The 27,563-nt window shown below is 39.6% G+C and overlaps 1 protein-coding gene across 11 annotated transcripts in view; it reads right to left on the reverse strand.

The window, feature by feature from the left end:
• The window catches only part of WDR27 (WD repeat domain 27), a 215,322-nt gene that overhangs the window by 23,139 nt on the left and 164,620 nt on the right, over positions 1-27,563 (reverse strand). For 2 of the 11 annotated variants that reach the window (XR_007413166.1, XM_049114626.1), the window contains exon 27: positions 955-1,044. The exons of 5 other annotated variants lie outside the window; for them this stretch is intronic. Coding sequence is in view for 3 of the 6 variants with exons in the window: in XM_049114626.1 (XP_048970583.1) it covers positions 955-1,044 (90 nt within the window). In the remaining 3 variants the exon portion in view is untranslated. Of the gene's footprint in view, positions 1-954; positions 1,045-8,684; positions 10,799-27,563 lie in introns of those variants that run through there. 4 more of the 11 variants (XR_007413165.1, XR_007413157.1, XM_049114621.1 and 1 more) reach the window with 4 other exon arrangements.

Below are 27,563 nucleotides of genomic sequence, written 5' to 3' on the forward strand. Positions count from 1 at the left end.
CCGTGCTGGCCCCGTTCAGGCCTCAGGCCCTGGCCCCTGAGAGCAGCCTGGCCGGGGCGGCAGCCTGGCCCTGGGGACACCCTGGCTCCTCTCTGCTCCGGCCTGGGCTGGGAGCACATGCTCCGCAGCTGGCAGCTGCCCACACTGGCTCCCTGCTCAGCAGGACTGAGGCTGTCATAGGGGAGGAGGCTGGAGTCCTCCGTGCAAAACTTCACAAAAGCCAAGAAAAAGCAGTATCGCATCCATGGGGGAAGTGCCGCGATCTCATTGCCAGACTATAACCTGGCAGTTGGTTTCCTATAATCCCCACATGGCCTGTGTGGCTACACGACTCTGGGAAAATTGTGGAGTGGTGCTTTAGGTGCTCAGCACAGTGGCCCTGAGAGTGAGCGTGCTGTTGCCACTGCGTAGCGCTCCCTCCCACCTCAGGGCCCCAGGACGCCACCCCGTCTGACCTGGGTCACACCAGCTGCACTCTGAGCACGCGTCCCTCTGTGCAGAGTACACACTGGCCTATGGCCACGAGGGCCCCGTGCAAACAGCATCTGGGGACAGACAAGCAGGGCCTCCAGGGGTGAGCCTCTGAGCTGGCAGGTGGGGGAACAAACCCCACCAGAGCCCGGGAGGCCATCCCACCCTCACCTGCACTTGTCTACGGCTCTCACGGAAGCCTCTCTCCTCCAAGGGAAAAGTGTGCTGTACGCAGCTGTCCCTGAAGCTAGGGAAAGGCTGCAGGACGGGGCGGGAAGCTGCTCCATCTGTGCAGACAGTGGATACCAGTGGGCCTCCCCGGCCTCGTCCGCTGTGGCCTCCCTTGTCTGTGCGGTGGAAAGGGCCCCCAGCTGCTCCATCCAGGCAGCCACACACAGCACCGCCCTGGGTCTGTGGCTCAGAGCAGGACGCTCACAGAGACTCTGCTTCACATGTTCTGGGGACCAGAAATCTGTCCCTTACCCTGTGCCACGGAGCTTGGGCATCTGGGCTTCCACGTGTCCTAGAATTTCTGCCAGCAGGGCTCCGGGCTGGAATCTGCCAACGGAAGCACTGGGGTGGGAGACAGAAGCTCTGGTTGCTCCTGAAATTCAGCAAGCAACGGCATGATCACACCCACTCCGCGTGCGGGAGGGAGCTGAAATCCCCCCATGATTCACCAAGATGCCTGCATCTTGCTACGCCCACCGCATCCACCTGCAGACAGAGGCAGAGGGGCCCAGCTGGGCTCAAGCTCATCGTGGACCAGTAGGTCCCCGCAGCGTCCCCAGGGCAGCAGAGCCAGCCAGGCGAACCACCCACTGGTACAAATAAACGGTGTCATTCAAAGCCTCAGATTTCCGGGGTGGTTCCTTATGGTTGCTTTTCCCTAGCAATAGCTGACCGACACCTACTCCCAACATGTAACAGAGCAATTGTGCCGGGTATGGTGCCAAAATAAACAATATTCCTTATGCCACAGATCCAACCATCAGCATAATACAGGAAGAAGGAAGTTACTGCTCAAGGATATTTATAAAAACCAAAGTGGCCAACCCAAGAAAATGCAGTGAGTTTTATGACAAGCAGTAGCCAAAATACAGGAGGACGGATGAAGAAAGACTCTCCTCAGGAGCTGTAACATACATTTGGACATTCTACTTAGGTGAATCTCAACCAACAGGGTCTCAGCTGGGCCTTTATCTTACCAGGTCCTGTTGAGAAGCACGGGTAAAATGAAATTAGGATTTTTGAAGTTGTCTAATCAGTGACCACCAGGAGCCTAAACACGGCCCTGCCTCGTAGGCACAAGCTGGAGAATCACAACTGCTGGCCACTCCCACGAGCTGGCTAAGGAGGGCAGTCAGTGGAGCAGCACCTTCCATGTACTTGGATTTAGGGTCCAGTTATTCCAGAAGGTTCTCTGTAAATTAGGCAGAGCTAAACAGCCTGACACGTGCCCACGTCTAAATCCACGCACAGGATCAGACCATCCCAACATGACCACCAGCCAGCCGGATAGTCGACCACACCAGGAGCTCAGGGGTAGGGGACGGATGGGTGAGCGAGGGGTCCCAGGGAGGAGAAATGATGGTATGAGCATGCGGCACGTACAGAGGAGAAGGTAACATGGACGTGGTTGGGCTCTCCCTCACTGCAGACAGGATCTAGGCCTCTTAGGACCCTCGCTGTATGAATACAGGAGACGACAGGGCAAGACCTCAGACTCATTTGTCACTGAGACTGAAGTTCAACAGCGCCCTACAACATGGCCTGTCCACCCTGCACTCGGTTCCCTACAGCTGGAAGGACAAACTACCCCAAGTTTCATGGCTCAATCCAACACCAATTTAGCACCTACGGCTCTGTGGGTCATCCCCAAATGGGTCCCACTGGGCTAGGATCAAGGTGTTAGCAGGGCCGTGTTCCCACTTCTAGGCTGATGCAGCCCCTGGCCCACAGCCCCTTCTCTGTCTGCGAAGCCAATCACATCACACCTTCCTCTGACTCTTCGGCCTACCTCTCAAGGACCTGTGATTAGACTGGGCCCGCCTGCATAGCAGGACTGTCTCCCTTGCAAGGTCAGGTGATTGGCAGCCCTAATTCCATCTGCCTCAACTGCCCATCACCATAGAAAGTCACATATTCATGGGTTCTGAGGATCTGGGTGTGGACATCATTGGGGCCACTGTTTTGCCCATTCTCGGGGGGCAGCTAAGAACTGAGTGGGTAGGGAGGCTAAGCTGGAAATAGAGCTGTATCTTTTATAGGCTCCGAACATTTTGTCAGGACTCCCTGAAACACCGGTGGTAAATCCCATGAAATGTCCACCTAGTCAAAATGAAGATCAGGTGATCATCACACGTCACAGGCAAACACCTGACAGGTCTGTCCCCCGTGTCCTTGAAAAAGATGCCCTTTGGCCGTGCTGTGAACACAGCAAATGGAATGTAGGAGATGGGCCGGAAATACCAGGATGTCTGGTTAGTGAGCTTCTCAAGCCTCCAGAAGCCTATGAGTGCAGAGGTTAATTCACAGGATGGGCTCAGACCCAGGGGGTGAGGAAGACTCAGAGGCTGTTTAGCAGGTGCCACGGGGTAACTGCGTGGACGAGACCCATTAGGTCAGGGTGCAGAGCTGCAGACACCAGGATGAACCTCGCTGTGGACTGCATACACACTTCTGGGAAGAGCAGGACTCTGTTCCCCGACCTTACAGCCTGCCATCTACCCGTTCGCTAATGCTCCTGTGCATGAGAGGAAGATGAGAGAGTTTAACTTGGGAAAAAAAGAGTGTCAGCTCAAAAAAAAAAAAAAAAAAATGTCAGCTCAACCCATGAGCTGCATGTTTCAGTGCATGTGGCGTGGTCACATTTTCAATGTGTGCTGTCATTTCCTAGGCCTTCCCAGTGTTCCCACAGCCACGTGAAATGGAAGAACCAATTCCTGATCAAACTCTGGTCATTAACACACTCTTTAGCTGTCAGTTTAAACCTTGTCAATCAGGCTCTGCGCTTGCTCAAGATTTTGGCCAATAAACCCTAAAATTGAAAGCCAAATGTCTATTTTTATTCCATCCCTATTTTCTTTTTTTTTTCTTTTTTTTTCTTTTTTTAATTGGAGTTCAATTTGCCAACATATAGCACAACACCCAGTGCTCATCCCACCAAGTGCTCCCTCAGTGCCCATCACCCCAGTCACCCCAACTCCCTGCCCACCTCCCTCTACCACCCCTTGTTCATTTCCCAGAGTTAGGTGTCTCTCATGTTTTGTCACCCTCAGTGATATTTTCACTCATTTTCTCTCCTTCCCCCCTATTCCCTTTCACTAATTTCTATATTTCCCAAATGAATGAGACCATATAATGTTTGTCCTTTTCCAACTGATTTATTTCACTCAACATAATACCCTCCAGGTCCCTCCACATCGAAGCAAATAGTGGGTATTCGTTTCTGATGGCTGAGTAATATTCCATTGTATACATAGACCACATCTTCTTTATCCATTCATCTTTTGATGTACACTGAGGCTCCTTCCACAGTTTGGCTATTGTGGACATTGCTGCTAGAAACATCGGGGTGCAGGTGTCCCAGCGTTTCACTGCATCTGTATCTTTGGGGTAAATCCCCAGCAGTGCAATTGCTGGGTCGTAGGGCAGGTCTATTTTTAACCCTTTGAGGAACCTCCACACAGTTTTCCAGAGTAGCTGCACCAGTTCACATTCCCACCGACAATGCAAGAGGGTTCCCCTTTCTCCACATCCTCTCTAACATTTGTTGTTTCCTGTCTTGTTTATTTTCCCCATTCTCACTGGTGTGAGGTGGTATCTCATTGTGGTTTTGATTTGTATTTCCCTGATGGTCAGTGATGGGGAGCATTTTCTCATGTGCTTGTTGGCCACCATCCCTATTTTCATTCAGCACAACACTGAGTTCGTATGCACTCAGATAAATATTTGTTTATAAGGGGGACAGAATTCTGGTCAAAAAGGTAGTAATAGACCAAAATCATGCTAAAAACAGAGCTTTTAGGGGAAGTGTACTGACTGTAAAATTTACTTTGAAATGCATCCAGAATCGGATGGATTACTGAGTGGACAGTCGTGTGATAAAGCAAGAGTGGTAAGATGTCAGTGGTAGAAATCTAAATAATAGGAGCTAATCTGTTCACTGCAAAACTCTTCCAACTTTGTAGTATACAGAATATTTCAGAGTAATGTTGGGAAGCACAGTAGACCTCTCTCTTAGATGAGGACCTCTCATGTCACACGTGCTACATTATTTCAAGGCTTTTATGAAAATCAGTCATCTTAGGCAGTTGAGTTTTTTCTACAAAAGAAGTGAAACCTTATCTTATTCTTTTTGAGTAACCTGCCAAAGATCCTTACATGAGATCCATCAAGGAAGACAGTACTACTCGGCTCTCCTCCTGCCTGTGAGTCACTAAGGGGCACGTGGCCTTCTGTGCGACCACGCCCAGCTACAGCTGAGCAAATTCCCCTTTGGCGGCGAGCAGATTGCATCGAGATGTACCAGCCTCAATCCTGCTGGGTAAGTTACTGTAGAGAATCCCTAAGGTCCTGGCAAGCTCCGGTTGGCTAAAAAATCACCTGTTCGTCAGGGCCAACTTCAGTCGTGCAGAGGAACGGGGAAGAAAAGCTGCCATTGGGGGTATCTCCCTGCTTTGCCTGCTGCCCATACTAAGCCCTCAGTCTCAACCCCTTGCAGCCAGGACACTAAAAGTTCCTGTGCATCAAGCTCCTCCCACAGGTGGGCAGGCACACCAATGCCTACATGGCACAGAGGCACCTGTTACTCCTTTCGGTTCGCAAGGAAACAAGACTCAGACGGTTTGAGGAATGTGTCATGGGTTGACCAGCTACCAGCAGAGCTGGGACTCAGACATGAGGGCACTGAGGCACACGCCTAAGCTAGGTGCAGCCCCAGACAGCAGCAATCACCACCACTTGTGGGTTTGTTAGAAATGCAGAGTTTCTGAACCACCCAGACCTACCCAGTGGGAGTCCGTGTCTTCAAAGGAACCCTGGAGCTTCAGAGCCACACTGACAGTTGAGAAGAATCCAGTTCCCTTCACCACTATACCAGTGGTTCTCAGATTTTCTTGTAATCAGAATCATCTAGAAGGACAGTTAAAATACAGATTGCTGGACCTTACCACCCCAGATTTATTATCCAGTAGGACCGGGTTGAGGACCAAAGAATCTGCATTCCTAACAAGTCCCCAAGGGATGCTGATGCTGCTGGTCCCAGGACCACACGTTGAGATACACTCCACTTTTCTAGACTGCTTCCAGACCCTCCCTCAGGTGCTGTATTTATCAGAATATCCATGCTAGCTAACATCTTCCAAGCTGGTAAACTCACAAACTCCAGGAATTGACTCCACAGTGCACATTTAAATTTTTACAACATTTTCCCGTTTCCAGTGGAATTGGGATTTCTCTGCAAATGTGCAGTATTTCATCTGAGCTACAAACTGAAATGCCATAACTGTACAAGCTACACTTGGAGGGCTTCCCAGCACTAATTTCTCCATTTTAATCATGTCTTCCCTTTGATGGCTGGAAATTAGCACACATCATGATCATTTGAAATTTCCAGGGAGACAAAAATCAGGATACATGTAATAATCATATGCCATTAAAATGCTCTGTCTTACATAACAAATATTGAGCAGCTGTGAATTCTAATCCATTTGCTAACAGAACTTCAAGTGATCCAAAAAGAGAAAAATCAAGGTTCTTGTTGGTGCCAATCCTGATAACCTTCTCAAGTGTCTGGGTTTATAATCTGTAAATCCTGCCTCCTGAGAACACTATCTTGAAGTCCAAAGAAATTAAAACAGTGTGCCAAATTGAAGAACAAGTCTGGCTGAATAAAAAGGAGAGACTGATTCCCAAGAATTTAGGAAAATCGTAGAATACAACAAATTCACAGAAGCATAGTAATGGGGTAAAAATACAGCTATTACAGATAAAAATAGGTAAAAATATAGTTGTTACAAATCAGCTGTATAGCTACAATTATCATCTCCAAAAAGTGTGTGTCTTCTATACTAAATCTTGTTCTAAAATCGTGTATTAATAGATTCCCTGGGATGAAGATGAATACCATGAATCAGGTGTGATCCCTTACAAAACAAGCCAGGACCATGCAACACCACATGCAACCAGGTCACTGGACCATTTCCACATTTGTTCATCCATTCTGATTAGGAATCCACTCATTAGCTTGGTACACTGAAAATGTGTATCTTTATTACTTACTAAGTCACAGAGGTGGGGACACCTGGGCAGCTCAGTGGTTGAGCGTCTGCCTTTGCCTTAGGTCATGATCTTGGGGTCGTGGAATCAAGTCGAACATTGGGCTCCCTGCAGGGAACCTGCTTCTTCTTCTGCCTATGTTTCTGCCCTTCTCTCTATGTCTCTCCTGAATAAATAAAATCTTAAAAAAAATAAGTCACCAAGGCTGTAAAAATATCTTACTATATTAATATTATCATATTAACTGCATTAATGAATCTTCATATGATCAGAACAGAATTCAAAGGACACTGTTGCTGTCCTAATGATATACCATAGCAGCTGAATGAACACCACTTTAAATAATTTAGGGTTTATAAACAATGAAAATATTTTGAGTTCTGAAAAACACTACGTTTTCTGCTTCAGATTTGGTTTTCCAAATTGTATTTTGGGTCTCAGATTCAGTTAAGATTAAAACAAGTCCCAAAGCAGCATTTTTTCCTCCTTTCCTGTTCTTTTGTTGACTGTATCCTTTGCTGTGCAAAAGCTTCTTATCTTGATGAAGTCCCAATAGTTCATTTTTGCTTTTGTTTCTTTTGCCTTTGTGGATGTATCTTGCAAGAAGTTACTATGGCCGAGTTCAAAAAGGGTGTTGCCTGTGTTCTTCTCTAGGATTTTGATGGAATCTTGTCTCACATTTAGATCTTTCATCCATTTTGAGTTTATCTTTGTGTATGGTGAAAGAGAGTGGTCTAGTTTCATTCTTCTGCATAGAACAAATTATTTTAAGATTTGTGTGGAATCAGAAAAGACCCCGAATAGCCAGGGGAATTTTAAAAAAGAAAACCATATCTGGGGGCATCACAATGCCAGATTTCAGGTTGTACTACAAAGCTGTGGTCATCAAGACAGTGTGGTACTGGCACAAAAACAGACACATAGATCAGTGGAACAGAATAGAGAATCCAGAAGTGGACCCTGAACTTTATGGGCAACTAATATTCGATAAAGGAGGAAAGACTATCCATTGGAAGAAAGACAGTCTCTTTCCTGTTCTTTTGTGACCAGAGTTATTGCAAGGAGATCGAAGGGGAGGAGAAAGGAAGAGGCCGGAGGTATGTAGGGACCTCCCACGTCATCTCCATCCACCGCTGCCTAGAGCTCTCCCCTTCCAATCAGAGAAGGGATGGCGTGGGATGAACAACCATAGTGTGAGTGACCCCTGGAAGCACCAATGTTCTTCACCAAAGGAGGGAACTGTGGAGGGCAAACCCCACCCACCTTCCCCATGACTCTCCCCCATGAATCAGCACACCTGGACTCACTGCCTGCTTCAGTATGGCCAGTTAGCTCAGAATGGTTTCTACATTTCCAAGTGGTTGAAACGATGTTCAGGAATATTTTGTGACACATGATTATGACCTGAAGTTCAGGTCTCAATGTCCATGAGTAAAGGCGCACAGGCGCCATCATAGCCATGTGTTTACGTGTGGTCACTGGTTGCTGGCTGGTTGTGGGGGTCCTGGCTATGACAGGGACCAGATGTGGCCTCTGGGCTTCATGCTTGTGCTCAGTGTAGCACAGGCCATGACAACACAGTCACAAAATGGCAGCATCGCAAGTGCCCCATTCACAGCACTGCTGTACTAAAGCACATGTCACATCAAAACAGGAGAAAAGCAGACTCTGTCTACAGCGCTTGACAGTGCGGTGGTGTGCAGCTTGTGTTGCTGCAGTTGTAGCTCGGTTCACTGTGCTGAATACAGCTGAGCTTGAGGAGCTCTCATCACCACTCACAGACAACAGGGTCAGAAGACCAAGAAACTGTAAGACAAATATCTCAACAGAACATAATTTCTTTTAAAAATAAGAACCAGGCTGCAACCAAAGTGCTTTTCGTTGATATTTTATTTTATATATATTTTTTATTGGAGTTATTTATTTTATATATATATATATTTTTTTTTATTGGAGTTCAGTTTGCCAACATATAGCATAACACCCAGTGCTCATCCCATCAAGTGCCCCCCTCAGTGCCTGTCACCCAGTCACCCCATCCCCCAGCTTACCTCCTCTTCCACTACCCCTTGTTCATTTCCCAGAGTTAGGAGTCTCTCATAGTTTGTTACCCTCTCTGATTTTTCCCACTAATTTTCCCCTATAACCCCTTTCAGTATTTCTTATGTTCCCCATATGAGTGAAACCATATAATGATTGTCCTTCTCTGATTGGCTTACCTCACTCAGCATAACACCCTCCAGCTCCAACCACGTTGAAGCAAATGGTGGGTATTTATCATTTCTAATGGCTGTAATATCCATTGTATACATAGACCACAGCTTCTTTATCCATTCGTCTTTCGATGGACACCAAGTCTCCTTCCACAGTTTGGCTATTGTGGACATTGCTGCTATAAACATTGGGGTGCAGATATCCCGGGGTTTCACTCCATCTGTATCTTTGGGGTAAATCCCCAGTAGTGCAATTGCTGGGTCACAGGATAGCTCTATTTTTAACTCTTTTAGGAGGTTAAAGGAGCTCTATTTTTAACTCTTTGAGGAGGTTGGGGAACCTCCATACTGTTTTCTAGAATGGCTGCACAGTTTGCTTTCCCACCAACAATGCAAGAGGGTTCCCCTTTCTCCACATCCTCTTCAACATTTGTTGCTTCCTGTCTTGTTAATTTTCCCCATTCTCACTGGTGTAACAAATCATTATGGTTTGATTTGTATTTCCCTAATGGCAAGTGATGCAGACCATTTTCTCATGTGCTTCTTGGCCATGTGTAGGTCTTCTTTGAAATTTCTGTTCATGTCTTTTGCCCATTTCATGAGCTGTGTTCATCAAGACAGTGTGGTGCTGGCACAAAAACAGACACATAGATCAATGGAACAGAATAGAGAACCCAGAAATGGGCCTTCAACTCTATGGTCAACTAATATTCAACAAAGCAGAAAAGACTATCCACTGGAAAAAAGACAGTTTCTTCAATAAATGATGCTTGGAAAATTGGACAGCCACATGCAGAAGAATGAAACTGGACCATTCTCTTACACCAGACACAAAGATAAACTCAAAATGGATGAAAGATCTAAATGTGAGCCAAGAATCCATCAAAATCCTAGAGGTGAACACAGGCAACACCCTTTTTGAACTTGACCACAGCAACTTCTTGCAAGATACATCTATGAAGGTAAGGGAAACAAAAGCAAAAATGAACTACCAGGACTTAATCAAGATCAAAAACTTCTGCACAACAAAAGAAACAGTTAATGAAACTAAAAGACAACCTACAGAATGGGAGAAGATATTTGCAAATAACATATCAGATAAAGGGCTAGTATCCAAGATCTATAAAGAACTTATTAAACTCAAAAGCAAAGAAACAAACAATCCAACCAAAGTAATTTTATAAGTGGTTTGTTAGCCAAATAAGGAAAGCCTGGATGGTGGCTGATTGCAGGAATCAGAGACATGGGCTCCCAGGCAGGCCTGTCTAAGACTGGTTGCTTTGCTGGCTTTTGCTGGAAGACATGATCAAGGATTGAGGGTAGTGGCAGTAACACCCACTGTTCATTAAAAACAAGGTGAGTTATCTCAAGAATGCTTCCTTGACTCTTGATGCATCAGTAATGTTATTGATAACACAGCTCACATGTTGATTTATGAAGTCAGCATTCTATGAAGTGACTAAATCAGCAGTCTGTAACCAGCCCAACCAGAACAACTATAGCCAGAAATATCTGGAAAGCTAGGAAAACATGGATTGGCATAACCTGAAGTGGAATCTTCTAAAATGTGTTATAACTGGTGGTGTTGAAGTAGAGGCAGAGGAGGAAAAGTCTCAGGTGCACAACTTACAACACTTATGAAGCTACCAGGTGTTGAAAGTTTTGGGTTATCCACTGTGCTCTCAGCAGGCATCAGCAGGTGGAAGACATCCTACTCCTTCCTGGGCTGTTGAACCAGTAGGCAAGGAAACAAGACTCAGACGGTTTGAGGAATGTGTCTCAGGTTGACTGGCTCCCAGCTCAGTCCTGTGAGGCTTTGTCTGAAATAGAAGCTGAGTGTCGGGATCCCTGGGTGGCGCAGCGGTTTAGCGCCTGCCTTTGGCCCGGGGCGTGATCCTGGAGACCCGGGATCGAATCCCACGTCGGGCTCCCGGTGCATGGAGCCTGCTTCTCCCTCTGCCTGTGTCTCTACCTCTCTCTCTCTCTCTCTCTCTCTGTGTGTGTGACTATCACAAATAAATAAAAATTTAAAAAAAAAAAAAAAAGAAGCTGAGTGTCCGCCCGACAGCACAGCCACAATAAAGTTTTATTGCAATTGTTGAGGTCAAGGTGGAGACTGAAAGTTTTCTAAATGAGAACTGCCTTTCATCATTTTTATGAAACACTGAATGACTGTAGAATTAGCTTAATACTCTGTACTAATGAATCCAGCCTAAAACTACAAGGCAAAACAATACTTACATGCAAAATTTACTCTGCAGTGGAGTCACTCTGATGACAACAAATGCTCAAATCACAAGCAACTTCCACAGTTTTACACACGTCTAATGCTGTGAAAAGTCATACCTAAGTGGTAGCTCCATTCCCACACAGATCTGAAGCAGAAATATCCCCAGGCTCAGACTACAGGTCCAGTCCCAGCAGACCTCAGTGCAAGGGCAGGACAACTTTTCACATTTCAGAACTCGCTGGCTGCATTTTAGGTGCTTCTACCTAACCTTCAATCAAAAGTGATTAGTCTGCAATGTGGTGAAATCTTTATAGACATTTATCAAGTGTGGAATCTAATAGAACTCTAAATGCTTGTCCAGCAATGAGCATGCTCAGTTAAATCAAATGCTTGGGGACTGACACCACTTTTTGGTGGTAACTATGTGAAAAGACATTTTCAAAGGAGAGATACAAATAATTTCATGACAATCAGCAATAACAGATGAACATTTGCAATCAACTTTGATGACAGGGAATGCTGACTTTTAACCCCAATTAAATAAAATGTTACCCTTCCCTAGAAATATAATATCCATTCTTCTCATCCACAGAGCTGTATTACAAAAAAAAAAAGTCATACTCAACTTTTACTGTTATATTTTGAAAGCCACAATGAAAAGTTTGTAAGAGATTTATTCCCTTTCTGATTATATATATATATTCTTCAATTTTCCCTCCTGGCTTTCAAAGCCTAAAATATTTACTATCTGGCCCTTCAGCAAAAAATGCTGTCTGATCCTTGCTCTAGATATCACTTTAGTCCCCAAATTATGCTTAACTAGTTTAGATAATGCCCATAACTGTCATCATCTTACATGGTTTTAAGTTATCATTCACTGAAAAATATGAAGATTGATGAATGAATAGACAGAAAATTTCCTGTTTTGTGATCTTCCAATACAAGGATCGATGGTCATTATGAACATCCATAGTTCATTAAAAACAAGGCAAAGAAAGCACACCATAGAGACTCTTAATGACATAAAATAAACTGAGGGTCACTGGAGGGGAGTGAGTAGGGGATTGGCTAGATGGGGATGGGCATTAAAGAGGTACTTGTGATGAGCACTGGGTGTTGTATGTAAGTAATGAATCACTGAATTCTACTACTGAAACCAATATTGCATGGTATGGTAACCAATTAGAATTTAAATAAAAATTTGGGGAAAAAATCAAAACAAGGCAAATTATCTCAAGAGCATTTCCATTATTCTTGGTGAGTCAATAAATGTTACTGACAACATGGTCACTAGTTTGCTGCTCTCCTAGAGGGAAGTGGAGTCATTATAAAATGCTATCATTGCAAAGTTTCACCCAAACAGAAGTTGCCATAGTGGCTGCAAGTGGCAGTTTACATTGTTTTTCTTCAAAGGATTTTAATCAAAAAAGAACTCATACAGTATACACAAAATATTATAAATTACATCCTTCTAAATAGAAAACAGAAGAACTGACACAATCTATGTTTTAAAGTTACCTTTCAAATAGTAATAGCTTGTGGTTTGTCAAATTATAGTATCTTCTTAACAAATGTGCAAATCTTTTACTCAGAAGTCTTGAAGATTTAATTAACTATTCCTAAGTCACCCAAAAAAGTATTTTTTTTTATCTTTTCAGTAATGCAATACCTTGATTTTAGATAATAAATTGTCATTTCAATTTTAAATGCAATGGAAGTAAATTCCTAAATCAAATGTAACTGAGATAATTTTTAAAGAGCTCCTCACTCCAGAACCATCAGCCGCTCAGCTAGTGCATCACCCCTCACGCACATCAGCCAGCCATTAGGGAACTCAGCAGGCTAACTTCTTCTTAAAGCTAACCTGATAACACAAATGGAGCCATAAGTGGATCCTTTGATATCAGTTTTTCAAGACTCCAATGATAAGTTTTGAGACTACTTGAAGCAAGTCATTTCTGTTGTACTATAATGGTGTTAGCAACAAAGCATGTCATTCTATTGCTCTGTCTTTAAAAATGATGAAATCATCCAACACAATCTTCTATTCCTGGCTACTTGCTTTCCCTTGATGAAGAAAAATATCAAACATCAAGTTTTAGTGTTTAGCAGTTCACTCCTAATTTTCAACTCTAGTTTAAAAATTAAAACACACAAATCAAACTAAATACTCACAGGAAGTTTCTCTATAAACAAATTACACTATCTTCCCGAAACAAACAATTCAATGAAATCACTACATGAGAGTCCACCGGATTGTGAGTCACCTTGAGTTGCTCTATCCCATGGGGTTTATTAAAGCTTTTGCTGAAGGCATTAACTTTGTGTTCTAGTTCAACAATTGCTCAGATTATTTTAATGTAGGAAAGGCAGGAAGTCAAAAAGTTAAATATTTTAAAAGCTACTCGTAATTTGATACCTAGATGGCAAAAAAATTAAATTCTGAAATCAAGTCTACAAAATAGAAGTTTAATCAGAGACCAAAATTAACTTCAAATTATGTTATTCCATTGAGCTACTCTATTCTAGAGGAAGCTAAAATTAATAAAGCAAGGAAATATTTAATAATAGCTAGTAAGACACCATCATGCAATCACCTGGGTTTTTAGACTATACACAAGTCAGATTTTAATTATGCTATTTGAAACTTCTTCAAAGGCTGCAAACATGAGCATTTCAACATTGGGATGCAATAAAACCACTTGTCTAACTTTAGATATTAGAGATAATAGGTCCAATAACCTTTGATTTTATAATAATAGAAAGTCGTGTTAAATGTTTCAAGAAAGAATATGAAAAGAATAGTGCCTGTCTGATGTGTCTCATGTAGTTTATTCATCTTAAAACAAAATCTATAAAAAGATGGGAAAGAGACAATGTAAAAACCAAGAAACAATGATGCCAAAATATGGATGAAATCACTACTGACTCTAAAGGAAATGGAAGTATATTAAGAAAATACACTTCCATAAAATAAAAAGAACATGAAAAATCATAAAAAGATGTTATAATTATGTATTGTTGCTTATAAGCTATCCCAAAATGTAATGGTTTAAAATAATAACCATTTTCTTATATATCATGATTTTTCCCATGCCTTCATGGGCAGGTCCAGTTGGGTAACTCTTGTGGTCCATGTTGCACTAATGACTGTACCTACTGGGCTCAGCTGGGACTGCTCAATGAGCCCCTGTATGGCCTCTCCAGCATGGGCCTCAAAATAGTAAGTCTTCTTATGGTATGTCTCAGGGTCCAAAGTGGGCAAATTAGCACACAAAGTAGAAGCTGCATGGGCTTCTGTGGCTTGTCCTTGAAAATCATGTGGTATCCTTTCTGTCAAACTTAATTGGTCGAAACAGTCATAAAAACACCCAGATTCAAGAGGAAAGGACACAGACAAAGCCTTCTGATAAAAAAAAAAAAAAGCATCAATGAATCTATAGCCAGATTTTAAGATTTTAGATTCAGAACCCAGTGTTTGTTCCCTGACTCAGAATTTTTCCGTTTTAATATATTTGCATATATTCAGAGACAAGAGAGACAACAACTACCAAAATGCCACTAGGCCTGAGTAGGAGAATTTAGGAATAGAATATTTTGAGCAGTAGCAGTATATAAACAGTATAAACAAGGTTCTGAAGAAATACCCCCAATAGCAAATATGCTAGATATTATAGCCAAGTCATTCATTTGTGGAACTACTTACTATATGTCAAATATCTACTATTTGCTAAGTCCTGTACTAGTAGATATAGATACAGCAACAAAGAAGTTGCACATTATCTTTGTACTCACATCTCAGAACTAAAATGGCAGGGAATGCAGGAAAAAGTAACACTTTTATAGAGTGAAGTCCCCATCAGACACTGCATTTCACAGTGGCTTCTAGCTGTTATCTCAGAGCTCCTTGACATAGAATAAATTAAAAAGTGAAGGTCAGTTGACAACCTATACACTTTGTTGAAAAATTCAAGATCTATACTTACTTCATTTCAGGATGAATAAAGAGAGAAAATAACAAAATCAACACCTTGGTGATAAAAACCTAACTAGACTTTTGTAAGAAAAAAAAAGTATAAAACCAGATGATCCTCTCAATAGATGCAGAAAAAGCATTTGACAAGGTACTACATCCATTCACGACAAAAACCCTCAACAAAGGTTTAGAGGGAACACATCTCAACATAGTGAAGGCCATATATGAAAAGCATACCACTACCATCATACTCAAGGGTGAGACACTGAGAGCTTTTCCTCTAAGATCAGGAACAAGACAAAGATGTCCATTCTCACCACTTTTATCCAACATAGTAGAAGTCCTAGCAACAGCAGTCAGATAAGAACAAGAAATAAAAGCATAAAAATTGGTAAGGAAGAAATAAAAATATCACTATTTGCAGATGACATGATATTATATATAGAAAACCATAAAGATTCCACCAGAAACCTACTAGAACTGATTAATGAATTCAGTGAAGTTACAGGATACAAAATTAATATACAGAATTATGTTGCATTCGTATACATTAATAATGAAGTAGCAGGAAAAAAATTAAGAAAATGGTCTCATTGACAATTGCTTTATTAAAAATAATCTATCAACAGATGAACAGATAAAGAAGATGTTATATACATATATAAATGTTCATATATGTATATATAATGGAATATTACTTAGCCATCTAAAAGAGTGAAATATTGCCATTTGCAATGATATGGATGGAACTAGAGATAGGATTTCACTCATATGTGGAATTTAAGAAACAAAACAGATGAACATAGGGGAATGGAAGGAAAAATAAAATAAGATGAAAACAGAGAGGAAGGCAAATCATAAGAGACTTATAACTCTAGGAAACAAACTATGGGTTGCTAGAGGGGCATGGGGTGGGAGGTGGGATAATTGGGTGATGGGCATTAAGGAGGGCACATGAAATGATGAACACTGGGCATTGTATGCAATTGATGAATCACTAAATTCTACGTCCAAAACTAATAATACAGTATATGTTAATTAAATTGAATTTAAATAAAAATTTTTAAAGAATAATCAATATCCAGAAATAAACTTAACCAAGGAGGTAAAAGACTTGTACTACAAAAACTATAAAACACTGATGAAAGAAATTGAAGAACATACAAAGGAAAATCCATCCATGTTCATGATGAAATCATGCTCATGAATTGGAAGAATTAATATTGTTAAAATGTCTATACTACACAAAACAATCTCCAGATTCAATGCAATCACTACCAAAATGCCAATTAGCATTTTTCTCACAAAACTGAACAAATAGTATCAAATTTGTAGGGCATCACGAAAGACCTTGAATAGTCAAAGCAATCTTAAGAAAGAACAAAGCTGGGGGTATCACAATCCCAGATTTCAAGATATACTACAAGCCTGGAGTAATCAAAACAGTATGGTACTGGCACAAAAATAGACACATAGATTGGAACAGAATGGAACTGAACAGAAAACCCAGAAATAAACCCACAACTATATGGTCAACTCATCTTCAATGAAGGAGGAAAGAAAATGCAATGGAAAAAAGACACTCTCCTCAACAAATGGTATTGGGAAAACTGGATAGCCACATGAAAAAGAATGAAACTGGACCACTTTTTTATAACATACACAAAAATAAACTCAAAATGGAGGAAAGACCTAAGTGTAAGACAGGAAGCCATAAAACTCCCCAGGAGAAATCAGAGGCAATAATTTCTTTGACATTGGCAGTAGCAACATGTTTCTAGATATGTCTCCAGAGGCAAGGGAAACAAAAGCAAAAATAAACTATTGGGACTACACCAGAACAAAAAGCTTTTGCACAGTGAAGAAAACCATCAACAAAACAAAACAAAACAAAAAAAAAACAATCCATTGAATGGGAGAAGACATTTGCAAATGATATATCTGATAAAGAGCTAATATCCAAAATATGTAAAGAACTCATACAACTCAACACCAAAAAGCAAGCAATCCAATTTAAAAATGGGCAAAGCACCTTAATAGACATTTTTCAAAAAAAGACATCCAGATGGCCAACAGATATACAAAAAGATGCTCAAAATCACTAATCATCAGGGAAATGCAAATCAAAACTACCATGAGATCCACCTTATACTTATCAGAATGGCTTAAATCAAAAACACAAGAAACAACAGGTGCTGGTGAAGATGTGGGAAAAAAGCAACCCCCATGCAATATTGGTAGGAACATAAATTGGTGCAGCCACTGTGGAAAACAGTATGAAGGTTCCTCAAAAAATTAAAAATAGAATTACCCTATGATCCAATAGTTTCACAACTGGGTACTTAACCAAAGAAAATGAAAACACTAATTCAAAAAGATATGTGTACCCCTATTTTGGTTGCAGCATTATTTACAATAGCTAAGATATAAAAGCAACCCAGATGTCCATGAATAGATGAATGGATAAAGAAGATGTGTATACATACAATGGAACATTATTTAGCCATTTAAAAAATGAAATATTGCCATTTGAAACAACATGGATGGACCTAGAAAGTATAATGCTAAGTGAAATAAGTCAGCCAGAGAAAGACAAACACCATATGATTCTACTCATGTGTGGAATTTAAGAAGAAAAAGAGAGAGAGAGAGAAAGCAGAATCTTAAATACAGAGAACAAACTGGTGGTTACCAGAGAGAAGGAAGGGAGGGTAATGGGTGAAATAGGTGAAGGGGATTAAGAGTACACTTGTGATGAGCACTGAGTAATGTGTAGAACTGTTGAGTCATTATATGCTATACCTGAAACTAACACAGTATCTTAATATTTTAATTTAGAATAAAAATAAAATGAATAATGTCTGAGGATAAAATGTAAAAAAAAAAAATGAAGTTTTTATTAAAAAAATCTTCCTTTGGCTTGTCCATACTGTGTAAGTGAAAATACTTTGTAAGTATATAATAAAAATTATAATGATTAAAATGGTATATATACACAACAAGCCCACTCAATCATAGAGATAAATTTTTAAATGTAAAATAAACTATCAAAATAAATCAATATATTAAATATTAATATATTAAGAGGGTAATAAATTAAGAACAATTTAGATTTATTCTAAAAATAAAGTTGATTTAACATTTTTTAAAAACACCATTTTAATAGTGCAGAGATACCATGTGTTAAGTTTAGCAACCATTCTTAGAAAACTAGAAATAAAAGACAACTTTTTTATTTGACAGAGAGTAGTTATAAAAAGTGATGATAACAAAAAGAATCTACCATAAATGTCAAACCTCATGGTGAGGTGTTGAAAGCTCCCGCTATGCGATTGGAAACGAGATCTCACCACCTGCATTCAACATAGTACTGGAGGATTTAGGACAGAATAAGAAAAAGACAAAAAGTGACTGGATTTTAAAATTAGAAATAAAGCTGTCATTTACAAATTATGTGTATAAGAAATAAAACTCTCATTAGTCAGAGACTACATGATTATATAGAATAGACTCTACTAATATATTTTTATAATAATAGTTTAGCAAGATTGCTGAATAAGGAATATAGAAAAATTCATTGCATTTCGATATATGAACAAAAATATGGAAAATAAGGGATACCTGGGTGGCTCAGTGGTTGAGAGTCTGTCTTTGGCTCAGGGTGTGATCTCGGAGTCCTGGGATTAAGTCCCACATGGGGCTCCCTGCGGGGAGCCTGCTTCTCCCTCTGCCTATGTCTTTGCCTCTCTCTCTCTGTATCTTTCATGAATTCATGAATAAATAAATAAAATCTTTTTAAAATATATGAAAAATAAAAAATATAAAAGACACCATTTTAAATAGTATCTGAAATATCAGGTAGCTAAAAGAAAGTTAATAAAAGGTATTACAGGACATCCCATATAGAAAATTGTAAAACATTGAGAAAAAAACCTAAATATACAATAATGAATGAATGCCAGGTTCACGGATTAGAAGAGTCAAGATTGTCAGGCCATCTTCTGTTGTTCTATGAATTCCATTTAATTCCAGTCAAATCCCCCCAAGATATTTTTACAGAAATAACAATATAATTTAATATTCGTATAAAACATCCACAGCAGCCCTGAGGCACCCAGCCAGAGAAATGGATGTTGCTGAGCAGTGGAGGCCAAGTGGTCTTCTCAGCAGACAGTGCTAGGACAGTAAGTTATCCAGGATGACAGAAAAAACTGACACCTACTTCTCCCCATTCACGAAATAACTTCCAAGTGGACTGGCAGGCCTTATGTGAAAGGCAAAACAGTAAGGGGTCTGCAGATGATCGAGGAGACAGTCTTCAGGCTCTGCAAGAGCACACAATGGGACCCAAAGACACAGGTGAAAGTGAATTAATAAACTAGACTGTGCTCATCTATCCATATGTACATACACCTCAAACTGGAGCAATAAGACAAGTCAATGATTTGGGAAAGATAACCGTTAACACAACTAACATATTTGTAAACACTCTTACAAATGAACAACATACAGATAAACACAGACCAATAAACTGGATGGCACAGAATAGACACTTCCTACAAGATCAGATCCTACTTTTCCTCAGCAGCTGCTAGGGTGCTCAGTCTTTCTGAGGACAACGGCCCCATTGGGGCAGGGCTGCCCTTCACCTGGTGGTACAGCTCAGCCCTCACCCACCCTCAGCCTTCTTCTCGGGGCTCACCTGCATTTATTTGGCCCTCATTCTGCACAAGTATAAGAGGCCCTTCCTAGAGCAGTGGGCTTTCTGTCCAAGCTTGCCTGCAAAGGCCCTTGGCTACCATCCATGTGGGGAGCCTCACCCACAGTGCAGGGCCTGCTGGACCAGCCCAGGAGCTGAGGCTGGCCCAGTAGGAAGTACCAGCCCTGCCCCTAGGGCTGTCCCTGCTGAAAAGAAGCAGGAAGCACAGAGAGAAGAATCAGAGTAGTCTGATGATGACGTGGGCTTTGCTCTTTTGACTAAAAGATTTTTTTATTCAATAAAAAGCTGAACTCTTGAAAAAATCACACCCTAATAAAAAATACACATATTCAAAAGCACTCACTCATGTTAGTAACCACGAAAATGTACATTTAAACCATAATGCAATCCCACTGCATGCACATCAGAAAGACGAAAACTAAAACACCAAGTGCTAGTGGGTACATGGAGCTACTAAAACTCTCATTCATGGATAATGGGGCTTTAAATTAGTACAACCTGTTTGAAATCCTGTCTTTCGTTGTGGTAGTTGACAGTACCCATGCTTATGACCCCTCACTCCTGCTTTAGCTATAGAGACAACACAAATGTGCTGACATGCACAGTAGGGGGTGTGCAAGAGAATGTGCAAGACAGCGTTACACATGATGATCAAAACAGGAGAAAACACACTGTGTGCCACGTGTAGAAAGTTCAACAGTGAGAAAGGTTTGAGGGATGCATGTTTTCAAGATTAAAAATAAAACCAAGGAGATGATGTTCATAAAAGCTAGAACACCAACTAGCTTTTGGGGAAGTGGATACAAAAGGTACTAATGTGACACTCGATGAGTCAATGGGTCATATGCACTTGCTTTATATACATGTCCTTCCTAAGTTTTGTTTCACAATAAAAAGGAAAATGGAGAAAGGACAATCATAAGGATACATGTGTCTCTAGTAAAACAAGATTCTTCTTGTAAATGGTACTAAAAAATTCAAGCCGACAAGAAGCATGGTCAATTTTTACATTCTATAGTCATTTCTAGTAAACTCCTACATACCATTCTACAGTTACTGAAACCTCTCCTTTGTTATAAATTTTACTGTTTCATACTTTTAAAAACTGCACCCAAAACATATTGGAATTAAGCAAGGATGCTTCCCATGACCACACTGATATAGCAATATTTGAAAATGCTAACTAATCAAATTTTGAGTGAAAGGAAATACTGAGCATAAATTTGGAAATTAGTTGTCAAAATTTTCACTATTTGTATGACCATTTATTTAAAAAAATTTAAGGATGTCATGTAAATAAAAGAATTCAAGGAAAGAATTATTTGCAAATGAATAGCTTTCTTGGGAAAACAACAGAAAAAAAGATTTGGTATTATAAGTACAAATAAGTACACATATTTATTATATACCTTTCTATTATAATTTTTTAGAAAAATAAAAGTAAAATGAGGATAAACTTAAAATTGTGAAAGGAATATGTATTTTTAAAATAACTTATAAAGAGACACATGACATAACACCAACAAGCAGAAATAACATATTCCTGGATGAAATATCCAAATTGTAAAGATTTTAATTCACTGAAGATTGATTCAAAAATTGAATATAATCTTAATCAAATCCTCAGGATAAATAAATAACTCTAATATTCAGGTGGAGAGGTAAATTATAACAATAGCTAAGAGGAAAATAGCAGAAAAATAAGACACTACAACTTATATCCCTTCATTAAAGCAATTTAAAAACTGCATAACTGTCAGAATTAGCTTTACTTCACTAATCTGAAAATTAGTCAAAGGGTCACAGCAACTGTTAGAGCATTAACTCAACAACAGAGCTCTAGGTGCTGGGTCACTCCCCTCCCTTCCCAATAGAAACCCCAAGGCTCCAGGTTTTGGGCACCTGGCTCAGCAAAAGCCATGAGACTAACTACTTGTACTGCCTACATGGGATGCAGCAGAGCTGGCCTCCTGCACATGGACTTTAGTCCATGATGCCTCCCTAAAGGTTTGTCTTGTTGTACCTAACTCAGAACCAGTCAGGGCTAAAGTATTTGTCTACAACAGTCACAGGCTAACATTATAGTTGTTGTTGGCTGGGTGACAGATAACATTTGGGGAAACAACAGACAAACCAGAAACCTCAGAAGGAAAGGCCATGGAATGAGATGTCCATATGAACTTGAAAAGCTCTGCCATATTCCTGAGAATCTAGAAGTCCACACGCATGCCTAGGGCTCAGTAAAGACCTGAGAAGGCCCTTTATTCTCACCTCTGGCTGACCTTGAAACTCTATGAAGAAGTAAAGATAAGAAAGAGTTGCATGTTGCTTGGTTAAGTGTTAAAGTTATGCCCAAACACATAAACACACACACACACACACACACACACACACACACACACACACTTCCTGTTCAAAGACTGGGAAATTATTTCATCTTAGGCATTTAAGGAAATCTCTATCCTATCAGTGGTTGACAGCTAAGGTAACTGGACATAGACTTTAATGGCCATAAATGACAATTAATACATACAGAATATAAAAAATCAGTTCAGAAAACTCAGTAAAAATGGATCAAAATAATTATAATAAGCAGTAATAACAAATCATCTTGGGAAAGGGAGAGAATCTGATTTTTACAGAGTGATCACTTTACAGCATTTAAATAATGAGTTTTCAAAAAGAAAAAAAGTATGAGGCATGCAAAGAAACAAGAAAGTATGGCCCAGACATTGGACTTTCTAGACAGACTTTAATCAGCTACTTTAAATATGTTCAAGGGACAAAAGGAAACCATGTCTAAAGAACTAACATAAAGTTTGAGAATTATGCATTACCAAATTGAAAATATCAATAAAGAGTTAGAAATTAAAAAGAGGAACCAAATAGAAATTCCAAAGTTGGGAAGCACAATAACTCAAAGGGAAAGCTCACTAAAGGGACTGCATCGCAGATTCATGTAAGCAGAGGAAGAACCGGACAGCTGTACCATAGGTCAACTGAGCATCCAAACTGAGGACTAGAAGGAAAAAAGAAGGAAGACACAGGAGCAGACCCTGTGAGATACCACCAAATGTATCAACATACATACAATGGTAGTCCCAGAAAGAAAAGTAGGAAGAGAAAGGAGTATATAGAATATTTGAAGAAATAATGGCAAATATTTTCCAAATTTGATGAAAACCATTAATCTACACATGCAAGAAGCTCAACAGACTCCAAACAGAAAAAGCTCATAGAACACCTGGATATGTCATAATGCAACTTTCCAAAGACAAAACAAAGAGACAATCTTGGAAGCAGCAAGACAGAAGCAATTCATCATGTACAAATGATCATAAATAAGATTAATGTTTAATTTCTGATTAGAAACCATGGAGTCCGAAAGGAAACAGGGTGCCATATAGAAAGTGTCAAAAGAAAAAAACAGTATTTTAGTCAATCCTTCTATATCCAGCAAAACTATCATTTGAAAATATAGGAGAAATTAAGACATCCCCAGATAAACATTAAGAGGGTATGTTGCAAAACAGACACATAAATCAATGAAACAGGATAGAGAACCCAGAAATGGGCCCTCAACTCTATGGTCAATTAATATTCACAAAGCAGGAAAGACTATCCACTGGAAAAAGAAAAGTCTATTCAATAAATGGTGCTTGGAAAATTAAACAGCCAAGTCCAGAAGAAAGAAACTAGATCATTCTCTTACACCATACACAAAGATAAACTCAAAATGGATGAAAGATCCAAATTTGAGACAAAAATCTATCAAAATCCTAGAGGAGAACACAGGCAACACCCTTTTTGAACTTGGCCACAGCAACTTCTTGCAAGATACATCTAAGAAGGCAAGGGAAACAAAAGCAAAAACGAACTATTGGGACTTCATCAAGATCAAAATCTTCTGCACAGCAAAGGAAACAATCAACAAAACTAAAAGACAACCTACAGAATGGGAGAAGATATTTGCAAATGACCTATCAGATAAAGGCCTAGCATTGAAGATCTATAAAGAACTTACTAAACTCAACAGCAAAGAAACAAACAATCCAATCATGAAATGGGCAAAGACATGAACAGAAATTTCACCAAAGAAGACATACACATGACCAACAAGCACATGAGAAAATGCTCCTCATCACTTGCCATTAGGAAAATACAAATCAAAACCACAATGAGATAACATCTCACACCAATGAGAATGATAAAAAAATTACAAGACAGGAAACAACAAATATTGGAGAGGATGTGGAGAAAGGGGAACCCTCTTACATTGTTGGCAGGAATGTGAACTGGTAATAGCCACTCTGGAAAACTGTGTGGAAGTTCCTCAAAGAGTTAAAAATAGACCTGCCCTACGACCCAGCAATTGCACTGCTGGGGATTTACCCCAAAGATACAGATGCAATGAAATGCCAGGACACCTGCATCCCGATGTTTATAGCAGCAATGTCCACAATAGCCAAACTGTGGAAGGAGCCTCGGTGTCCATCGAAAGATGAATGGATAAAGAAGATGTGGTATGTGTATACAATGGAATATTACTCAGCCATTAGAAATGACAAATACCCACCATTTGCTTCAACGTGGATGGAACTGGAGGGTATTATGCTAAGTGAAGTAAGTCAATTGGAGAAGGACAATCATATGGTTTCACTCATACAGGGAATATAAAAAATAGTGAAAGGGATTATAGGGGAAAGGAGGAAAAATAAGTGGGAAAAATCAGAGAGGGTAACAGAATATGAGAAACTCCTAACTCTGAGAAATGAACAAGGGGTAGTGGAAGGGCATGTGGGCAGAGGGATGGGGTGACAGGGTGATAGACACTGAGGGGGGCACTTGACAGGATAAGCACTGGGTGTTATAGTATATGTTGGCAAATCAAACTCCAATTTAAAAATATACAAAAAAAAGAGGGTATGTTGCTAGCAGACCTTCCCTACAACCAATACTGGAGGGAGCCCTTCAAGTTTGAATGGAAAGACACCAGGTAACTCCTCAACTCCATAGGAAAAACACGAGTAAAGGTAATTAAATAGGTAAATATGAAGGATAGGGTAAATGAACTTTTGTTGGTAACTCCTTTTATTTTCAATATGACCTAAAAGATAAATAAAACAATAATTATAAATAAATAATAACTATACATCTATGTTAATGGGCAAGCAATACATAAAAGAAAGAGAAGGCACAAGTTACTAAAATCAGGAGTGAGTGAGGAGACATTATGACTGACCTTACAAAAATAAAAAGACCCTAAGGAACAGCACAAACCATTGTGTGCCAGCAAATCAGATAGCCTACAAAATGGACATATTGGTGTAAACACAAACTACCAAAACTGACTCAAGAAAAAAATAGATCTATAGCAGTTAAGAAGATTGGAGTCAGTGATGATGATGGTGGTGATGATTAAAACTTCCAACAAAGAAACACTTAGGACTAATTATCTTTACTGCTGAATTCTGCTAGAAATATAAAGAAGAATTAATTCTAATCATTTTAAATTTCCCACACAACAGATGAGGAAAGAATACTTTAGAACTCATTATTTGAGGCCAGTATTTCTCTGATACAAAAACCAGGCGATGACATCACAGGGAAAGGAAATTACAGAACAATATCCCTTACAGTTGCAGATGCAAAAATCCTCAATGAAATACGTAAGAACTGAATACAGCAACATATAAAAAGCTTATACTCTATGATCAAGTGGGATTTATCCCAGGGATACAAGGTTAGTAGGTCATACAAAAATCAACTCATGCAATATACCATAACAATGGAATAACAAACATATGATCATCTCAGCAGATACCAAAAAAAAAAGCATTTGAAAATATGCAACATCCTTTGATGATAAAAAAACATTAAAGAGACTAGGCACAGAGGACCTTCCTTCCTCTACTATTTATGAGAAAACTACAGCTAAGATCACACTTAATCATGAAAAACTGAAAACTTCCCCCCTAAGATCTGGAACATGAGGATGTCTGCTTTCATAACTTCTATACAACCTTGTACTAGAAGTTCCAGTCAGAGCTATTAGACAAGAAAAGAAATAAAAGTTATCTAGAATGGAAAGGAAGAAGTCAAACTAGCTCTATTTGTATATGACACGATCTTACATGTTGAAAGTTTTAAAACTCCATTAAAAATAACTGTTATAGCTAATAAACTAGTTCAGCTAGGTTATAGAATACAAGATCATTATTCAAAAGCTAGTTGCATGTCTATATACTAGCAATGAACATTTTCAAATTAAATTTAAAAAGCAATTTCACCTATAACAGCATCAAAAAAAAAGCAAAATACTCAGGAATTAATTTAACAAAATGAACACATGACTTTTACAATGAAAATTATGAAACACTGTTGTAAGAAATTAAATAAGATGTACATAAATAGAAAGACATTCTGATTTTCAGAAAATGGAAAACAATATTATTATAAAGGCAACACTACCCAAATTCAAGTAGAGATTCAGTGGAATCCCTATCAAAATTTTTCATATGTACAAAAAGACAATCTGATTCTAAAACTCGTGTGGAAATGCAAGACACCCTGAATAGCCAAAACCATCCTGAAGAAAAACAAAGCTGGAAGACTCAGCCTTCCTACTTTCCACACTGACTACAAAGCTACAGTAACCAACACAACAAGGCAGCTGCAGAAGAACAGACATAGAGAACAATGGGGTAGAACTGAGAGTCCAAAAATACACCTTTAATCCATGGCCAGTTGACCTCTAACAAGGGATCCCAGACTATTCAGTGGAGGAAAAGAATAATTCTTTCAACAAATGGTATAAAACAACTGCATATCCACAGGCAAAGAAAGAAAAGAGGGGGGAGGCAGGATTTGGACCCCTACCTCCCATCCTATGGAAAATTAACTCTTGTGTTCTAAGGGATGCTATAAATAAAAGTGAAAAGACAGTCCACAGGATGAGAGAAAACAGTTTCAGTCACATCTCTGATGAAGGTCTAATATCTAGGACATACAAAGAACTATGAAAACTAAGTAATAAATGTCAAATAACCCAATTAACAATAGGCAGAATATTTCAATAGAGTTTCTCTAAAAGACTTGAATAGAATTTCTCCAATGACATACAGACATAGAGATAGCCAACAAGCATACAAGAAGATATTCAATATTATTAATCATTAAGGAAATGTGATGCAAATCAAAACCATGAGATACCACTTCATACGCACTAGAATAACTATAATAAAAATCAAAAATTAAAAAAAATTAAAAATCAAAAATAAGTGTTGGCAAAGATGTGGCAAAATCAGGACCTTAACACATGGCTAGTGGGAATCTAAAATAATCAGCCTCCATTTAAGTTAGGTAGCTCCTCAAATGGTTAAGAATAGAACTACCATACAACCCAGAAATTCCACAAGAGAACTGAAAGGATATGTTTAGACAAAAACATGTGCTTGAAGCCTCACAGCATCATTACCCACTATAGCCCAAAAATGGAAACAAGTGAAAAATCCATCACCAAAATGTGGGCTATCCATGCTATGAAATCGTCCTCAGCCATAAAAAGGAATGAAGTGCAGATACATACAACACGAAATGAATCTTGAAAACATTACGCTAAAGATACCAGACACAAAAGGACATTACGTAAGATTCCACTTCTGTGACATG

Source organism: Canis lupus, chromosome 1, assembly GCF_003254725.2.
Source record: "Canis lupus dingo isolate Sandy chromosome 1, ASM325472v2, whole genome shotgun sequence".
In the NCBI taxonomy this organism is placed as follows: domain Eukaryota; kingdom Metazoa; phylum Chordata; class Mammalia; order Carnivora; family Canidae; genus Canis; species Canis lupus.